The sequence below is a fragment of the Vidua chalybeata genome, chromosome 3 (genome assembly GCF_026979565.1).
Source record: "Vidua chalybeata isolate OUT-0048 chromosome 3, bVidCha1 merged haplotype, whole genome shotgun sequence".
Taxonomy (NCBI): Eukaryota; Metazoa; Chordata; class Aves; order Passeriformes; family Viduidae; genus Vidua; species Vidua chalybeata.
In genome coordinates, this window is record NC_071532.1 from 17,061,874 (window position 1) to 17,079,365 (window position 17,492).

General features: G+C 36.9%; 1 protein-coding gene across 2 annotated transcripts in view; it reads left to right on the plus strand.

The window, feature by feature from the left end:
* PLD5 (phospholipase D family member 5) overlaps positions 1-17,492 on the plus strand; it is a 164,553-nt gene that overhangs the window by 106,612 nt on the left and 40,449 nt on the right. For both annotated transcript variants that reach the window (XR_008429980.1, XM_053938435.1), the window contains exon 4: positions 6,001-6,115. Coding sequence is in view for 1 of the 2 variants with exons in the window: in XM_053938435.1 (XP_053794410.1) it covers positions 6,001-6,115 (115 nt within the window). In the remaining variant the exon portion in view is untranslated. The remainder of the gene's footprint in view (positions 1-6,000; positions 6,116-17,492) is intronic.

The following is a 17,492-nucleotide window of genomic DNA, read 5'->3' on the forward strand; positions in this document are numbered from 1 at the left end:
CCCAGGTAGTAGAGTGCTTAGTGGATGAGTTCTAGTTGTTCCTTGAATGAGTTTGCTTTTGAGAAATTAAGGACATAACCATTTTCCATACGGACCCACATCCTGCTATATAATTAGCAATTTCCATTTTATGAATATTCAAGTCATATTGGAGAGCAAGGTTCTCCACAAGAGCACTTGAACAGACATGGGTTTTTGAAAGAGAAAAGCAGAGTTGGCTAGATTTCTTTTTCTCAATTAGTTACTAGGTTTAATTACATTCTCTATATACTTCTGTGTAGTCACATGCATAGATGCATGAGTACATGTACACACACATATGGGCAATATACATATTGAAGAAAAATACAGCAGGAAATTCTGCAACTTTATACACACACATACATATATATGCCCAATATATGTGTCATCTGTATGTATACATATTGTCTGTCTTGTCCAAATGTATATTGGACATACATAGATGTGTATACATTTGCATATATAAAACTGCAGAACTTCCTGCTGTATGTTTCTGTATTTTTGTTTGTGGATACATTACCTGGTGTCCTTGACTCTTGCTTGTCTGTATTTTGTTGTTATAAATCTAAATAAACATTCATTGCCAGCTGAGCTGACCAGGTCACAACAGCCATGCTCAGTCACCTGAGATGATGAGTTTTGCTAAATTGGATTCTGTAAAGACAGACACATGATGAGACAGTGTTTCTCTTCTTCAGCAGATAAAGCAGTCAAATAAACAAATATTTGCTTGGCAAAATAGTGAGTTCGCTCTATGCTGCTTTTCTCATTCAGAAGAAATCCACATATTTTGGCGAGTTTGTACTGTCATATGTGTGTTTTCAAATAGCAGGTTAGTTATCATGTAGCAGCACTGAGGTTTTTGTGGAATCTATGTGACTTTTCCTGTGGTAATCTATGTTTATAGATAGCAGAGGAAAATGAAATTTTTTTTTTGAGGATGGCTTTTGATTCATTTTCAGTGAAAAGAGAGAAGTGAATACAAGATCATGCCAGTTCACAATTTTCACAGTTCATTTCCTCTGGGTCATCTTATGTTTTGAAACTTTAATTTAGAATGACTTTTTAGCTTTCCAGCACATCCTTCACAAACTACAGTTTGTTTCTCACAAATCAGAATCAATGCCATCATGGCTTATTGGTATTGCCATGCGTATGTTGTCCCTGAATGCATATTTGGATAAATATAAGATGATCAAGGGTAGATCTGCATCTGCTTTTTACAAGTATCACATAAAAAATAGATACTCCTGATTTTATTCACCAACTTACTGTGCACCTCCCATATGGCTTGGTGGGAGAAGTCCCCGATCCGTCTGATACTCTGTCTCATGTAATGCAGCTGTCCAGCTTTGTAATGAATCTCTGATGAGAAGTCATGAGTCACTCACACATGCATTGCCCAAGGAGCTTAAGTGATTTGTTTGGTAGAACAAATGTTAGTGCAAGAGCTTAAGTTCCCTTCCTTGAAAATTATTAAAAAATGCAAATAAATACGAAGAGGATATCTCCAAATCTAGCAGCTCCCAGGGGAAATTGGATAGGATCACCTATAGAGATCTATAAGCTTATCTTTACATGAACATCTCTCCTCTTCAGGTGGTGGCATTTCACTGGTACTGACTGAGGCATAGAAAATAAATTCAATGAAAGGAGGGGTTTTAAAATGAAAGCATATTCCTTTCCTTTGCATTAGTTGTTTGGTTAGAAGAATTGAGGAAAGCATTAAGGTTTCTTTGTTCTGTATTAAATAGCAGCTGTAAAAGTTGGGATTTCTTGATTTATTTGCTCTATTGGTTTCTTCCAGCATGCTATAGTTTTTAGTGATGTTTTAGAAATATACCCAGAGGCTTGATTATGGGAAAACTTTGAAAAAAAATAGTAAAAATATATATGTATAAAACCAGAAGAAAAGTCTTTGAGATAACCAGACTTTTTTCTGTGGGATTAAAAAGATAAGCATTTTCTAAGCTGTAGGAATTTATGTTACTGAAGAATACAATAATGCAATTTGAGAGTCCTTCAGTAAATACAGCATTTTCATGTTTGCATCTCCCCATTTTATTTCTCATGAGGAACATATGCTGACAGAGACAAGAGCAGGCAAGGGAAATCAGCCAGACTACAATCAGCCTGCCTAGAGTCTGCCAATAAATTGGGGGAAATTTCAGGACCTTTTGGTAGTGACAACTTTGGGGTTATTTTAATTCACCAGTTTTCTGTGGCAGGTACAGTTGGGACTGATGTTTGAAATTTATGTTGGTTTAAAGCCACCATGCAAAAGTAATTTTTTTTCATGTTATAAATACTACATTATGTTTTGTCACTTTTGGTGTTTTTCAAATAGCCCAGCAAAAAGTGTAAGAGAATATTTTATCAGGATAAGCAGATTTCTGATGGTATTGTTTGTTAAAAGGCAGATTTTGCTATAAGGTAGCAGTTTCATAGCACTTGGCTGCTCCTATATCTCAGTCCTCACAAGCTGGGTATATAGCAATGCTTCTGATCACTGTCACGTAGTGGTGCAGCAGCCTGGTATTGTCTCACAAAGGGAATGTGGTCTGAATGACAGCATAAGGGTTTGTATTGAACAGAAGCATTTCAAATGTTCTGACAGCAGTAACAAAACATTTCAGACCTTCTGTCCCATCTTTTTTCCTTTTCATAGAACAAACCAGTAAAATTGCAAGTAAACATGTCAGAAAGTGTAGATACTGAGTTTCCAATTAATATTAATGGAGAAGAAGTCTAGGTTCTTCAGCAGTGTGGGAAGAATTTATAGTAACCCTGTTTACTGGAGTATGTACTTGCTTTTAAAAGCAAGTTGTGAATTTTTCATAGTTTGGTTCATCAAGCTTAAGCCTTGGGGGGTATGAATGCCTGCTGAGGGATGATGCAGTGACAGGTGAGACAAAGGGAATTCTTCCCAATTTTGTCACCGGTGGTTGTTTTTATGTACCTGTTTAAACACAAATATTTGTGGCGAGTGCACTCCTAGTTTTAACCATCACTACTTAGAGTTGCTTTAAATGTTGAATCAATCTGAGGTTTTACCATTCATAAATATAATTGGAAAAAAAATGCCAGAATTTAATAGCTTGTGGTGTCCCTGATGGGAAAACAGATGCATTTTCAGAGGAGATGGTTTCATTGGAGTGCAGGGCTACACTCCAAGCAATCTATGAACACATAGGATGTGCTGTTCAGCAGGCAGCATGGCCTGTAGGAGACAGCTGTGTTGGTTACATCAGGGAAAACTCAGGAGGTGCTGCCAGGTTCTTTTTTGTCCAAACTGCAATTAATACAGAAAGTCCAGGCTTCTTTATCAAAGCTTTTATAAAGAATACGTGAATATAATCTCCTGCAGGTAGAAGTGACAATAATATCCAAAAATAACTACTATAGGAAAATAAAATTAGGAGCCATCCCCTGAAGCAATTAATTTTCTCAGTTTTAGACATTAACTTTCTAAGCATTTCTTTGTCAGAACAGTTAACACATTAATTTGTATTGATAATGATAATCATTTTCCATTGAATTTATGAGTGCATTTTCCATGTTTAGTTCTGTATGCCAGAATTTTCTGCTGTTCTTTTAGACAAAATCAGTTTTTACAGATAACCTAAACAAAAACGGTGTTGATCTGTCTATTTAGTAAATGGAATCAACACAGAGAACCTGAGTAGCTTTTCCTACTTACATGTGTATTAGTTATTATGCATAATGCAAACCTTTTAATCCTTGAATTTCCCTGCTGACTTTTGCAAAGGTGTAGCTAATGAAAACCAAAAGTGCTGGTGTTTCCAATTGGGGGACCCATATGAAGCACATAAAAGGCTGGCTGAGCTCTGACATGCCAAGAACCTGATGCTTTGGGGTAGCTGAGGGATAGGGCAAAGCAAGGATTGGGAATTCAGCAGACAGCAGGACAGTGATGGCTCCTCCCAGATTTGGTTAGAGTCTACCAGTGCCAGACAGTAGAACTTGTATGAAAAACCCTCTTGGAGGGAGCAGGGCACCCAGCAACACCAGTCACTGCACCTCTGCTCCCCCAGAATCAGGCTGAAGCAGCTGCATAACTCTATATGCAGCATCCATCTCCTCCACACTCCTATCTCATTAATTCTTACATTCTCTGTAACATCTGCTCTTCTTCTTAAAAAGAACCAACACAATCTCTCTGTAAGAATTCAGGATTTTTTTAGGAGGTATGTGAGTAAGTCAAACTCCTTGACTTACACAGCAACTTGGGACTCTTGGGTGTGTGAGTTAAAATCATGGATGGTATTTCTTACATATGGAACCACCTAGTCACCTTGAGAAATGCTGAATCTGAGTAAAAGAAGCATTTAGAACTTCATGCAGGAAATGTTTGTGTTTTTCTTTTCTGTTAGCTATTCTTTAATGCTTTCACTATGGCAACATTGTGTTCACTGCAAAGTCCTTGTGAGCCCTTGGGATGAGCAGGGAGCTGTACTATGGAGTTGAGTGAACAAGCAGCCATGCATTACAAAAGTAAACAAACAGTAGTTCTGTTTCCATTGCAACCCCTGGCTGATTGATATTTTTGAGGAAGCTGTATTTCAGGGAGATGAGTATTTTTATTTTGCCACATATATTCAAAATAAGTGAATATTAGAAAATAGGTCTGTACTTTAGACAGGGGAAGCACTACTTCCTGTGACTGTGTAATGCTAAAAGCCCAGCAAGGCTCAAAGTATCAATCTGTCTAGGCAATTATAGGGCAAATTTCTAGGCCTTCCCCTCACAGCTGCTAATGGGTTTTCAGTGTGTGAGGAGGGCTTTTGTCTGAGATTTTGTTGGTCCATGCTGCATCATATCAACCCAAACTGTCCTTGGTTTAGTCAATTTTGTTGAATGGAAGGATCATTTTAATATTCTTAGTTTGTACAGAGAATTATGTAACATGTTTATGTGAAGAGCTTTATCTTCTACCTGTTTGTTTGAAAGTTGATGTATAGCTATTGCTTTTTTGTTTACAGTTTACCCTGGGGCAAACATTACATTGAATCTAAAGTGAACTGTGTAGGTAGGGCAGGCCTTTTGTCAGGTGCATAAGTCCAAAGTCTTTCTATATTGGACTGCTTATTGAATGTGGTGTCTGCAATACTAGGTTAGAATAGCACCAAGGAAGTGAGCTCTGTTTTAATTGTAGTAACATCACAGGAGTGTTACACTGGAGAGTATATTATTCACATGGTCTAGTTGGATGTTACTAATTTTTTTTTTTTAATTTAAGATACTGAACCTAAAATTTTACCATTTACAATGCAATCAGAAGTTTTACTTCTTGTTTGTTTCTTAGATATGGAAAAACATGGTGAATTAGAATTTTATTTTTCATATAAAATTTCTGTTTTGACATGTATCCAGCTCACTTTCCTTTTCTTGTTCTGTGTTAGAAATAGGGTTTCAGTAGTAGTAAAATTTTGCAGCAGCATAAAAATTAAGTGCACACAAAATACCTATAGATCATTATTTTCCTTCTTGGTATAACTCATCTGAAGATAAGCATGCAACTACTTGGGAATGTGTTGTACTGTGATTAGAACCACTTGCAAAAATATCAGTCAATAGAGAAAAAATGTAATAAACTGTTTTCCTTGAGCTTTTAATACTAAGTCAACAGACTGTGATTATTTAGAAGTTAATGTCAAAATATGCTTATGCAGCATAAAACCCCTGGACACTTCATTTTCTGCCTGACACCTGTCACCTTGTCAATATTGCACAATCTGGGAAAAACAAGAAACATTTTTGGCCTTCAGAGCAGTATTTCTCCAAGAAAACTAATTTGAGTTGCATACCTTGAGGGTAGGTTTAATCATATCTAGGAACATAATTACTCAGATGTTGTTTATAAAGATTTTGTTTTAACATGCTTTTTTAATTTGTTGATATGCAGTTTGATCAATTCTGTGTCTAAAAGCTCCTGCTTTCATTAAATGTCCTTCCCAGGGTCAGCGTCTTTTTGAAAAACTGCTTGAACTGGCGTCCCGAAATATTGAGATAAAGCTAGTGAGCGATAAACTGCCCGTGGAATCCAAGGTATTAAACGACTTGAAAACAAAGGGTAAGACCAAGGTCTTTATGTCGTTCTGCCATTGACTGCTGCGTGATGCTCCTGTTATTTAAAATGCAGGCTTGGGTGGTGCATAAAATGCACACTACTGCTGTTGCACTATTACCCTGTAATCCCTCAGCTTTCTGTGGTTCACAGATGTCAGAAATCTGAAACTGTTACTGTAGCTGATGTTTGCAGTTCACAAGTGAATAAAAAGGCATTGCATTAGAGAGGTGTTTAAATTCCCTGTAGCCATTTAATAGTAGGCAACGTAACTGAGAGTCTGGGCTAATACCTTGTAGGACAAGATACTTTTCCTCTTCTGAGCAATAGCAAAGTAAATTAATAAAACAACATGTGTATGGTACTGATGAGCATGAAGCACTGGAAAATAGACCATTGCTCAGATTTAACCAGCTGACAAGTTTCTTTGTGATATGTGTATTTCTTTGGTCTCTGCTTTCCTAATTGTTATTCTGAGGCTCAAAAACCCCTATCTGAAGAGGAATTGCACATTGGCACTACATGAATGAACTTGTTTTATGTAAAACTGTGTGGAAAAATAGTAAAGTGAATGTAAGAATTGCTGAAAGAAATAAGTCTCTCTTAGGAGTTCCAGCAATCTCATACACATTTATCCTCTTAGTTATCTATATCTGATAAAAGCATGATTTTAAGGGTAAAATACACTTTTCAAAGATCAAAAAGAACTTGTATGTTTTGATTGTGATCATTTTTGACAAAGATACCTGTATGGATCACAAAGGAAACTCTAAAAAATTTAATTAGGCAAAGGAGTTGTTATGTGTAGAAGCACCCTAACATAGCATGACTGTTCATGGTGAAGAATAAAGGGCACCCTCTTCCCACAAAAATCAATCTATATTTGTTTCAATTCCTTGTAATCTCCTCACTGCACAAGTAAAAGAATGTTACTAATGGAAGTCCTTATCCCTGAGGGAGATTGGCTTTTAATCAAGTTTGACATGTTATTTAAATTTAATAAACCTAAATTCAATTAAAAAATTAATGACTATAGATCCTCATAATTTCATGACACTGCCTGTTCCAGGGATTTGATGATTTCTGCCACATAAGCAAAAGAGATATTGATCCTTTGACAACTAGTAAGAATATATAAAATACTTTGTCAGATATATGTGGAGTGTCTTTTTCTGATGTGCTCAAAAAAGAAATAGGTATTTTAAAGTCAATGTCAGTGAAATTAAATTTTGAAAAGTTGTTTCTTTTCCTTGTGATTCTAATATCCCAAATTCCTATGAGTCAGAGAATAGGAGAGGTAGGCCTGTACATTCATATCAATGTACTGGCAACTGATATTTTAAGTATCTTTTGTTAAAAATACCCAATACCAAAAATTATCCTCTTTCAAAAAAAAAAAAAAAAAAAGATGAGGGAAAATTTTTAGCTAGAAAAGGAGGAGAAGTGTTTAAAACTTCCTTCTATTTACATGGGAATTAATCTAACCTGTGATCTTAAAAAAAACCCCAGAACACAGGCTTTTACAGTTTTACTAGCTTCAGTTTAACTTATGCCTTTTCTAGACTTCTGAGACAGGAAATCTTACAGTATTTAAATGAAATTATCAATATATTTGTGCTCTAAGCTACAAAGGATTGGAGAAAGTTGCTAGTAGTTCTTGTGAGTTTTGTTGTCATCATCTTTGAACCCTGAATTTGTATATATCATTGTTTACTATTGGCCTTTCTCAAACAACAATATTACAACTTGTAGATTTTTTCAATATGCTTTTTTTTAATCATTCCATATTTTGGTGTGCCAATTTCTGCACTGATATTTTTATTAGAATATCTTGATTATGGCAAGATGATTGCCAGCTCTGTTGCAATTCTTTCACTCATTTAGGTTTGTTGTTTGGTTTTTATCTCCATGGAAGTTAGATAAATATTTCTTTGGTTTTGCATTCCTGAAAAGAAATAAATTAGTTTTAAATTCAGTCAGATTTAGTTGTCTTAACTTTATGTTGAAATGAGTAGACCTTGTATGAGCAGTGTATGGTATGTCCTGTTTGTGTTAACTAGAAGCTAAGTATGAGACTAGCTTAAAAAAACCCAGATACTATTAATCTTTGCTATGCTATCCTGGAAAACCAATCTACTAAAATTATTAATCTTTTCGCTTGTGAGGGGCCACCTGCATCCTCTGAAATCCATCAGAGCAGATCATTGAAAGGAAACTGTGCATTATCACTTGGACTTATATCCATGAAGACAACTAATTATTTTTTTCCTGCAACTGGTCAGATTTGTCTTTAAAATATGCCATGCACCCTTTTTAACAGATACATTCCTCTCTTGGTGAAGAAAGCAGTAAATAAATCAGTAGCTCAGCCAAGCTGTGAAGCATCTCAGCATGGAGTATCAGAATATATTTGTCTGAGCAGACCCAAACCCTGACTTGTGTTGTCAGTCTGAATTAGGCAGCAGAGAGACCAAGCACTACTCTGGGGTTCATCACCTGATAAATGACTCTGAGACTCTGATTGATCCTAAGCAGCAAACATGCTTGGCACCCGAGCCATAGTAGTATGGATGAAAAGCACATACACAGCCAGTGGGACTCTGGGAATTTCATGTCTTTCTGAGTCTGCCTTCACCTTGTTAGGTGGGCATAGGTTTGGCTCTTCTTTCCAAGGCAGATTGTATGCACGAGTCAGACTGTCTTCAAGCTGTTTTGTTGAATATGAGAGAGAATTGCTATTGTATGAAGAGAGTGGAAGATTGTTGCCTTTCTTTTCAGCAGACCAAGTTATCAGAATCCCTGGGCTGTGCCCTCATGTGGTGCAAACTGGTTCCTAAGGCCAGGACAAGGCATAATTTGGCTGTTGGCCATGGATGTACCTGTTAATGTATTGCCCAGTAACCATAAGGGACTCTTCTGGTAGCATGCCCTGTCTCCTTTAAGTAGCCTCAAAAAAGTAGAATCCGTTTAAACACATGGGATTGCTTGAAGACCAGTACTTGGTTATCCATGTTTTCATGTAGTTTTGGCTTTTTTGTACAAGGAACCATGGTAGGCTCCCATACTATTCATCTTAACACAGGTATTGAGAGTATTTCTGCCAGACAGATTATTCCAGCACATCTTTCCTTTTTCTAGACAGACATGCATTGCCTCTTCTCCCCATTTCGGAAGAACTGTAGAAAGCCATTTTTATAGAACTTTTCCACCACAACAGTGCATCCTACCTAGAGTCCTCTCCACACATCCTTCCTCTGCAGCAGCTGTCCCTATTGATTAATAGAGGAGCAGGTTGAAATACTACTTCAAATGTGGGCTGATGGGGTAGGATAAAGCATATCTTATGTAGTCTGGGGAGCAGAACTGAACTGATGTGGAATAAAATAATGTTAGTAATTCACAGTTGCAATGCTAGTGCAGACATCTGAGCTAGCTGTGAACCTGCAGGTTTGTCATCACTCCAGTAACGTTTTTTCAGCCTTTCTATGCTATCCTGACTTACTTGAGGTAGCTGTAAAGCAGGGGAGCTTCATTACAGGAGTCCAGAGGCTGCAGGGTAGAACATGGATTGATTCATTGTGCTAACACATACCACACTGTGTCAGCTGTGGTGGCAGGATTCTCTGACTGCTGTGATAATGTACATTTGCCAATAGTTGCTGGACTGTGGGAGTGTTATTTAGTTGCAAAACTAAGCATGCAAAAATGAGGAAATATTAACCCCATAGCATATATTTACAATAAACTTTAATTATACTATCAGATTCTGTATTTTGCACAGAATACCTGGCTGGTACTTATTGTAATATTACTATATTAATCAGAGGGTTTTCCCTTATATTGAATGAGAATCAATCAAACATCAAACATTTAATGCCTAAGGCAGCTGATGTTCATTCAGGGGATATTATTTCTGCTGGTAATGGCTAGAATCTTTTCTTATCTTCATATTTAATGTATGTCTCTAGGCTTTCTTCATTGCACATCTGCCAGATCCTGCACTGAATGCAGAATGATTAATTTCCTCATAGGCCTGTCTGTGCTGTTTCTCACTGTGGTATCTGAGTGCTCTGCAAATACAGTATTAATGAATTTCTTTTTACACCATCCCTGTTACATGATGTTTCTTGCTGTTTCTATCTCTTGGGGACAACCAGTGATTATTAATGGCAAAAACACCAGAAGCCAGATACGAGCATTTGTTTCCTATAGTCACAATTAAAATTTTAAAAAGTATATTAGTAATTTAAAAAAAAATCATATGTAAGTTTTCCCAGCTCACATTGTCAAAATTATTACTAAACAGACTATAAACTCTGATGATATTTTTATAGGACATATGTATATCCATACTATGCATATCTGTATATGACTGTCATGTGAAAGGTAGGTCTGTCTTTAGACAAAATTTGGCTCGTTGTGTAAACAAACATGTTCTTCTTTATCCTCTTTGTACTGTGACAGTAGCTTATTAATGCTTGTTTTCATGGTTATTGTTTTAGCCTTTCCTCAGCTGTGGCTCAGTCTACTAGAGTGAAACGTTTCTTGTAACCCTCCCCCTCCTTTCACATAATTATGTACCAGTCTTTGTTCATCAGTAACATTTGAATAGCACTGTCTCCAATTAGCAGGTTGTTGTATTATTTCTCACGTGTACAGAATCTAAATCCCTTACTAATTTCTATCTTATTTTAGCTGACAGTGTTCATGCTTTTCAAGACAATGGATTCTCCTTCTTCAATTTGCATTGCTTCCTTTCTTTTCTATTTATTTTTTTCTCCAGTACTCCTTTTTCATGAAGCATTTTTCATATATTTGCAAGGAATATTTTGTCTTTTGTCAGTGGTGGCTGAGACAGATAAGAAAAGAGGAGTCTGTCCATGTCACAGTGTGATTTTAGGAAAAAATACCCTCTAAGTCAACTAACCACTTCGGTGTATTAGCAGGAAAACCAGAGAATAATAGGAAGTCATTGTCATAGGGCAGGATCCAATCACTAGATCACATGTGCAGCTGTTATTCACTGAGCAGTTCATTCACATTTACCCTGAATTACAGTCTTTCCTAATCAGATACAAACAAAACAAAGAAACCAAAAAGTTATATTGTTTCTGGGTGACAGATAAATGAGTAGTTAGTAAAGCTCTGGATTTTTTTATGCATTGAGTTATGCCCTTTAGGTTACAAATCCTAATTTAGAGCTGGGATGCTTGTGGGGCATGAGCTTTTACTGTTGGCCACAATCTTGTTTTCTTCTTTCCCTGTCTTCTAATGAAGGGAAGGGAAGATAGATATAAATTTTAACATACCACAGAAGAACTGAAAGGCATTCGTTATGTCATAGAAAAGATGGAGATCGTCTAGGAATATCAGAACAATTTTTTCTTATTAAATAAATTGAGTTTGGTGCTTTTTTGTACTAGAGCCTTTGTATACTGCAAGCCCTAGGAATGTGAAATTGACCATTCTGAAGAAACTGACTTTTTTTCTGGAAAAGATAAAGCTATAAGACTAAGGGGGAGCATTTCCTGATAAGTTTCTTCAGGCCTAAAACTGTTTGGGCTTTGGGTGACTGAAGTTTTTTGGGACTTGGTGCTAGGGTAAACCATGATGACATGGATTTATATTAAGCCCAGAATACTTGGTTTCAGTATTATAAAAAAATGTTCAAAATATGGGGGCAGTGATCTGTAAAGAGATTAGACAAGAGTTATCACTGGCAATTTTAAGAATAAAGTAGACAAGCCTCTGTGAGGAATGGCCTCATAGCTCTGGTGCATGGGAAAGGTCTAGATTGATTTCAAAGCTGGGTTTAATCATTCTGTAATGATTTGGAAGGAGAACATAAACTTATGTGCTTAAGGACATTTATTTCAAGATAAGATGGAATATTTTTTCAGTAAGAACAATCATTCACTGGAACAGCCTTCCTCAGGGACACGGTAGAGTCTCCATCACTGGATGTTTGCAAGATTTTACTGGACAGGGTGCTGAATAATCTCATATAGGCTTCCTTTCTCCACAAAAAACTGGGTCAGATGATCTTCTGAGGGCTCTTGTAACCTGGGATTTTCTGATTCTAATTAAGTCTTTAATTTCCTCTTCATGTGAAGATAATGTAGGAAATCAATGTAAATTCTCTGCAAAGATTAAGAAGAAAGTACATTCTGTTCATAGAATGGGAAGCTGGAATCCTGAAGGTGGATTTTGAAGAGATTTCTGCCTGTTCAGATGGCCAGTTCTTGCACAATGTACCATAAGAATAATGTTATCTGATGCCCGTTCCATTGGAGTGTAAAGAGTGCTCTTGACACTTGATGTTCAGGGGATGGTTTTACATAAGGCATTAAATGGATCTATAGCTCCATTGCTTTCTTCCTGCATTTCCTAGGCTGTGTTCTCCAAGAGTGTGTGTAATGGAAGGATGTTAAGATGGAGGAAGTTCCTGCAGCAATACCAAAACCAGACTATTTTTTCCCTATGATTTGATTTTTCATGAAGAAGTAAGCAGGATTTTTTGAGGGGTGAGACTTCCTGAAGAAAGCAAGTAATTTGGGTATGAGTTTCATAGAGTTAAATAAAGATGCATGTGAACAGAGGGCAAAAAATATCTTCCATTCCTTTCAAATCATAAATATTGACATTTTTCTAAAACTCTAAGTCACACTTGAAAATATGAGAGTGTACAAAAGGCAGCTAATGAAAATTCCACTGACAACACCTTTGACATCTGATTTTAAAATTCATTTTTATATTTTGATTTATTATGAATCATGCCTTGTTCAGTTTTTATTATTAATTTAGACAACTTGGGTACCACAAACAAGTAGATGCATGATTTAATTTATCTTTTATTAGTTGCTGTGGGAGACCGTTTCCTGATATTTTCTCAAAAACTTTAAGCTTATGACAAGCAATCTTAAAGCCAGTTACCAGATGGAAGATTTCATAAAGTTCTTTGCCTCTTAGAATGCATAGTAACTTTGACAGAGTTCTATGTAGTGAGAATTACCAGGCTGAATTTCCAAAGCTAGCTGCAGCCCATCTTAAAGGAAAGAAGCAGGTAGTAGTTTTGCATCAGAGATTCAAGCATTCATACCTAACATGCAGAAACTAGGTTTGTTTTTGGAGAAATATCCTTCTGTTTAGGCACTTAAACTGTCTTGCCTCAGTTTTTGTTGCACAATGTGCACACATCCACAAACATCTTGATCACGAGGGAATGTTCGGCACTGGTTTTATGCCTAAATCCCATAAGAACTCATATGCAGCGTTTCTTATTTGTTTCAGCTGGGAAGCTGAGTCCTGCAATAAGTAAGCCACATCCAACCTTATGAAACATGACTGAAAAGTGAAGGTGGGGACTGTTTTTTTTTACTTCTGTCTCAATAACCAAGTGTCTTCAACACAGAACATATGCCTGAGTTGCAGAAGATGATGTTGAAAATCTTGCTCTGTCTGAAAATTTCTAAACTGCCAGTTTTTACCTTTCAGCTGTCTGCCTTACCAGGCACCTGACAGAAAGCAAATCACTTAAACTAATGTTGAGCATCTCAAATGTCTTAAAACTGAGCTTGCAATCACAAAGATTTGGGAAAAGCAGAAGGTATTTTGTAGTGGTGCTCCCTTGGTCCTTCCTATTTGAGTTTTAACAGTTTGCAGAAAATCTTTTAATCTGTTTGCATTTAAAGATGGCTGTAGTAGTCACACATTCATTTGGGGTAGAAGAAACCTGGCTTCCAGTCCCTACTCTGCTTTTGCTCCTTCTATTGCCTCCAGATACATTTTGAAAGAAATATCTTACCCTTAATAGTAACAGAATTGATTTAAGGTTCTGATTGTAGGACAGAATTTTAAAACTTCATTGGAGAACCCATCCTTTTGTGCAATTCCAAATGAGGAACTGGCATAAACAACATATTTTCCATTAGCATTGCCTGCTGCCTAGTTTGGATGTCTTTTAGCTCAAAAAATACAATAAACTAGTGATAATCTGGTTTTTATTATAGATTCTACAGGAAACTAAATGCCTAATCTGGGAATTAAACTTCCCCTAGATATACAAATATCCTCATTTTAGGCACCATAATAGTTCATAATGTGAACAGCTTACTTTTTCTTTTGAGCCTGAAGCACACTAACTTTAAAAATATTTAGGCATAGCCTGACTTACAGAATTCTCTAGCAGGAGAGATTTAGCAGTATGAGGCTGTCACATCCACAGCCAATAGAGGGAGAAAAAAAAAAACAAAGTTCACAATAATTTAAATTCTGAAGGCAGCCAGGGCCTTGGGTTGTACTCGCTTGTTTTGCAAAGAGGAAGGGGAAAAAGTTCACTTAAGCCAAAATTTCTATCTTTTAGAGCCAGATATGTAAGCAATAAATTCTGATTCTAAGCTCTACAGCTTCTGTGTCTGTAGACTTAGAAATGTGTACCTTTGCTGAGAGAAATGGCTGTGCACCCAAAGACAGTACCCTCTCATTGGTAACGTGTACTTTGGCATTATAAAATACCAGTTGTGCTATCCAGTTTCAAAGGTGCATAGGTAAATAATAACACATTCATTTAATTAATTTTCTTCATTAATCAAGGACAGATGTACTGTGAGGTGTATTTTTTAGGGACAGATGTACTATGAGGCATATTTAAGATATTTGGTGTTCAGTAGAAACAATACCATAATTCTTCTGCTTTGAAATTTCTAATGGAAAAGGTCTTTCATGGTAGATTGTTCAGTATTTTAGTACATCATTTCAGTTTGCAAATATTGCACTCAAGTATGGTACTAAGGCGTGTGTATTCATGGATTTGGCAGCAGTGGGCACTTTTGTATTTAATAAGCTCCAGCACAACTATGAACATTTGTAATCCAGCTATCTTGTGAACAGCCAAAGTGCTCTTGTCAGGTAGGACCTAGTAAGGTTCAACATAGGAGCTTGGGCTGCAGGGATCATCTTCAAACCTTGTTTGGTGGTTTACATGCTGGAATGGATTCTTTCCGTATGGCACTAGCTGCTTTGAATTGCTGACACTTTTTAGCACAGAGGAACCAATAACGGATGGCATTAGCAGAAATTAGTTGTGACATTTTTAAAACATATGGATAGCGTGCAAGTTCCTACCTACAGCTACTGAAAGAGTTGGTAAGAGCTGCCAGGGCCATCTGAGCTCAGAAATCATTCATTAGGTAGCTGTGCTTCCTTTGCAGAAACTTTGGCATCTCATGCTTTCTCTTGTATGCAAAAACACTAACGTTATCTCATCCTGTAAAGACATGAAAGGCTAATGGTTCTAAAAGGGGTCCAAGGAAAACAATTTAATTTCTTTCAATTTTGCTTTGTCCATTCATGTGATTTTCACATACTTAATATTCACTGGAAGCCTGACAGTTTTCTTAGAACTGTACCTTGGTCAGTCAAAGTGATGCTGCTGGTATGATTTGGTATATTTTTGATTGCTACTGTTTTGCAAGCAGGCTCCAGCCTTCTCAGCAGGGCTGAATGTTTTGTCTCTCACCTTGTTCAAGTTTTGTATGTCATCTAAACTGAAGTGTAACTTCAAACCTGGGCAGCTCTGAGAAGACCATCACCTGAAGTGACATGACACAGACACTTGTATTACGTTGTTTTAGCTCCTTCACTGCTAGCTCAATTTCTGCTTCAAACCTGATTAAATACTGTGCGCTCAAAGTTATATAAGAAGCATTAACAAATGCCCAAACCCAACTGGCACTCTGACCAGCACCACTTGGTTTTCATTTGATGAACACTTTGGAAAGGCTACTCAGCTTAGGTTGTTGTGTACAGCACAACTGTAGCATAAAATAAACCCATGCAACCAAATCTTGCTGGTTTATACAACATTAGTTACCAAGCATGATCTTTGTAACAAGGATTTGCCACTACGCTATTGATCTTTCTGATAATCTTCTATAGCAGTTTTCAAATTAACCTTTGTTTCTGCAGCACTTTGGTGTGTTATGAATTTTTACACAGCCTAATGGTTGGAAAGGAAATTACATTATGATCCTTTTGAAGTGATTCAACCGGACACTAAGTTCTCAAAGTGCTATCTCTGTGTTACTCTCCATCTTTTCTGACTCTTCCTGAATGTCCTTATAGAGCAATTATCTCTAATGTTTATCCTTGAGAACAGAGTGATTTCAGCCCCTTTCCCATCCTTTGGACAAAATATTAACTTTTACAGTGTGTTAGTATTAGTACTTATGTAGTACAGAAGTTGACAGTCATTTCAGTGACTCAAAGCAAAACAGATGTCTGCTCTTGAAGCTTTTAATCTCAGTAGTCTTGTTAGCATTAAAGTGATGGACAAAAGTGCCAGCAGTTATAGGACTACACAATAACTGTACTAAGCTTCAAAATCACTACAAAAGAACAGTGTGATGATTGCAATGAGAAGCTTTCAAAAATAACAGTTCCTAAGCAAAGGACCACAGAGTTGCTGTTCTCAGCCATAAGACTGACAAGGATTGTAACCAAGTCCATTATTTGATATTGGAAATTGAAGTGCCTGTGCTGTCTTCTGATCTTGCTTTCATAGAGATCCTAGTAGTCAACTGCAAGCAGTCCAGTTCCACAGCCCCTGTCCTGTACACTACTGCCAACTGAACTGGTCCATCTCTGTCTCTTATTGTCCTCAAGCTAATTCTGTCTGTCCTCTGTGGTCTGGAGTAGAAAAAGAAGTCCTACAGACCTGGTTATCCACGAGTTCAAAATGTCACAGGGGAGTAATATACCTATATTCCTGTCCTTCACAGGCAGTTGATGATATTTACACTAGAGATATTAAACAATATTTGTGGTCTAGTCCCTCTGTGGTGCTAAAATCCTCTTTGATTTCAGTGTGCAGTTACTTTTATTGACTGTATATTGTGTGTGTCCTTCACCCAGATAATAAGATAGAATCTGTGGAGTTGTGAATTTTGTTTTGCTTTCTACATTTCAAGTAGGCTGTTTGGAAGAAAGTCAATCCATGTTAAAAATCTGCTAACTGAAAAGCTATTGATCTGTATCCCCTAGGTATTTCCTCAAATCAATGCATTTTTTTACATTGATACACCCTGTACACCTTTCGTTTTTTTTTAAGTCCACTGTCTGGATTTTTCTGATTTTGACATCAGGGCACATCCATTTTTCTCTTTAAAATGCCTCCATTTAAATAAATGAAGTATCTGAGTGACCAAGCCAGAATAATGAAGCCCTCAAAAATGCATCTGACAGACTAGTTAGAACAATAGTAAATCAAGTGTGAGACTCTTCAGTCTGCTACAGCAGAGCTGCAGTGTCTACTGTACGTGCTTACTTTGATAAAAGAAGGGGCTGTAAAAGTGCTTTGTTCTTTCAAGAACCTTAGATTCATGGT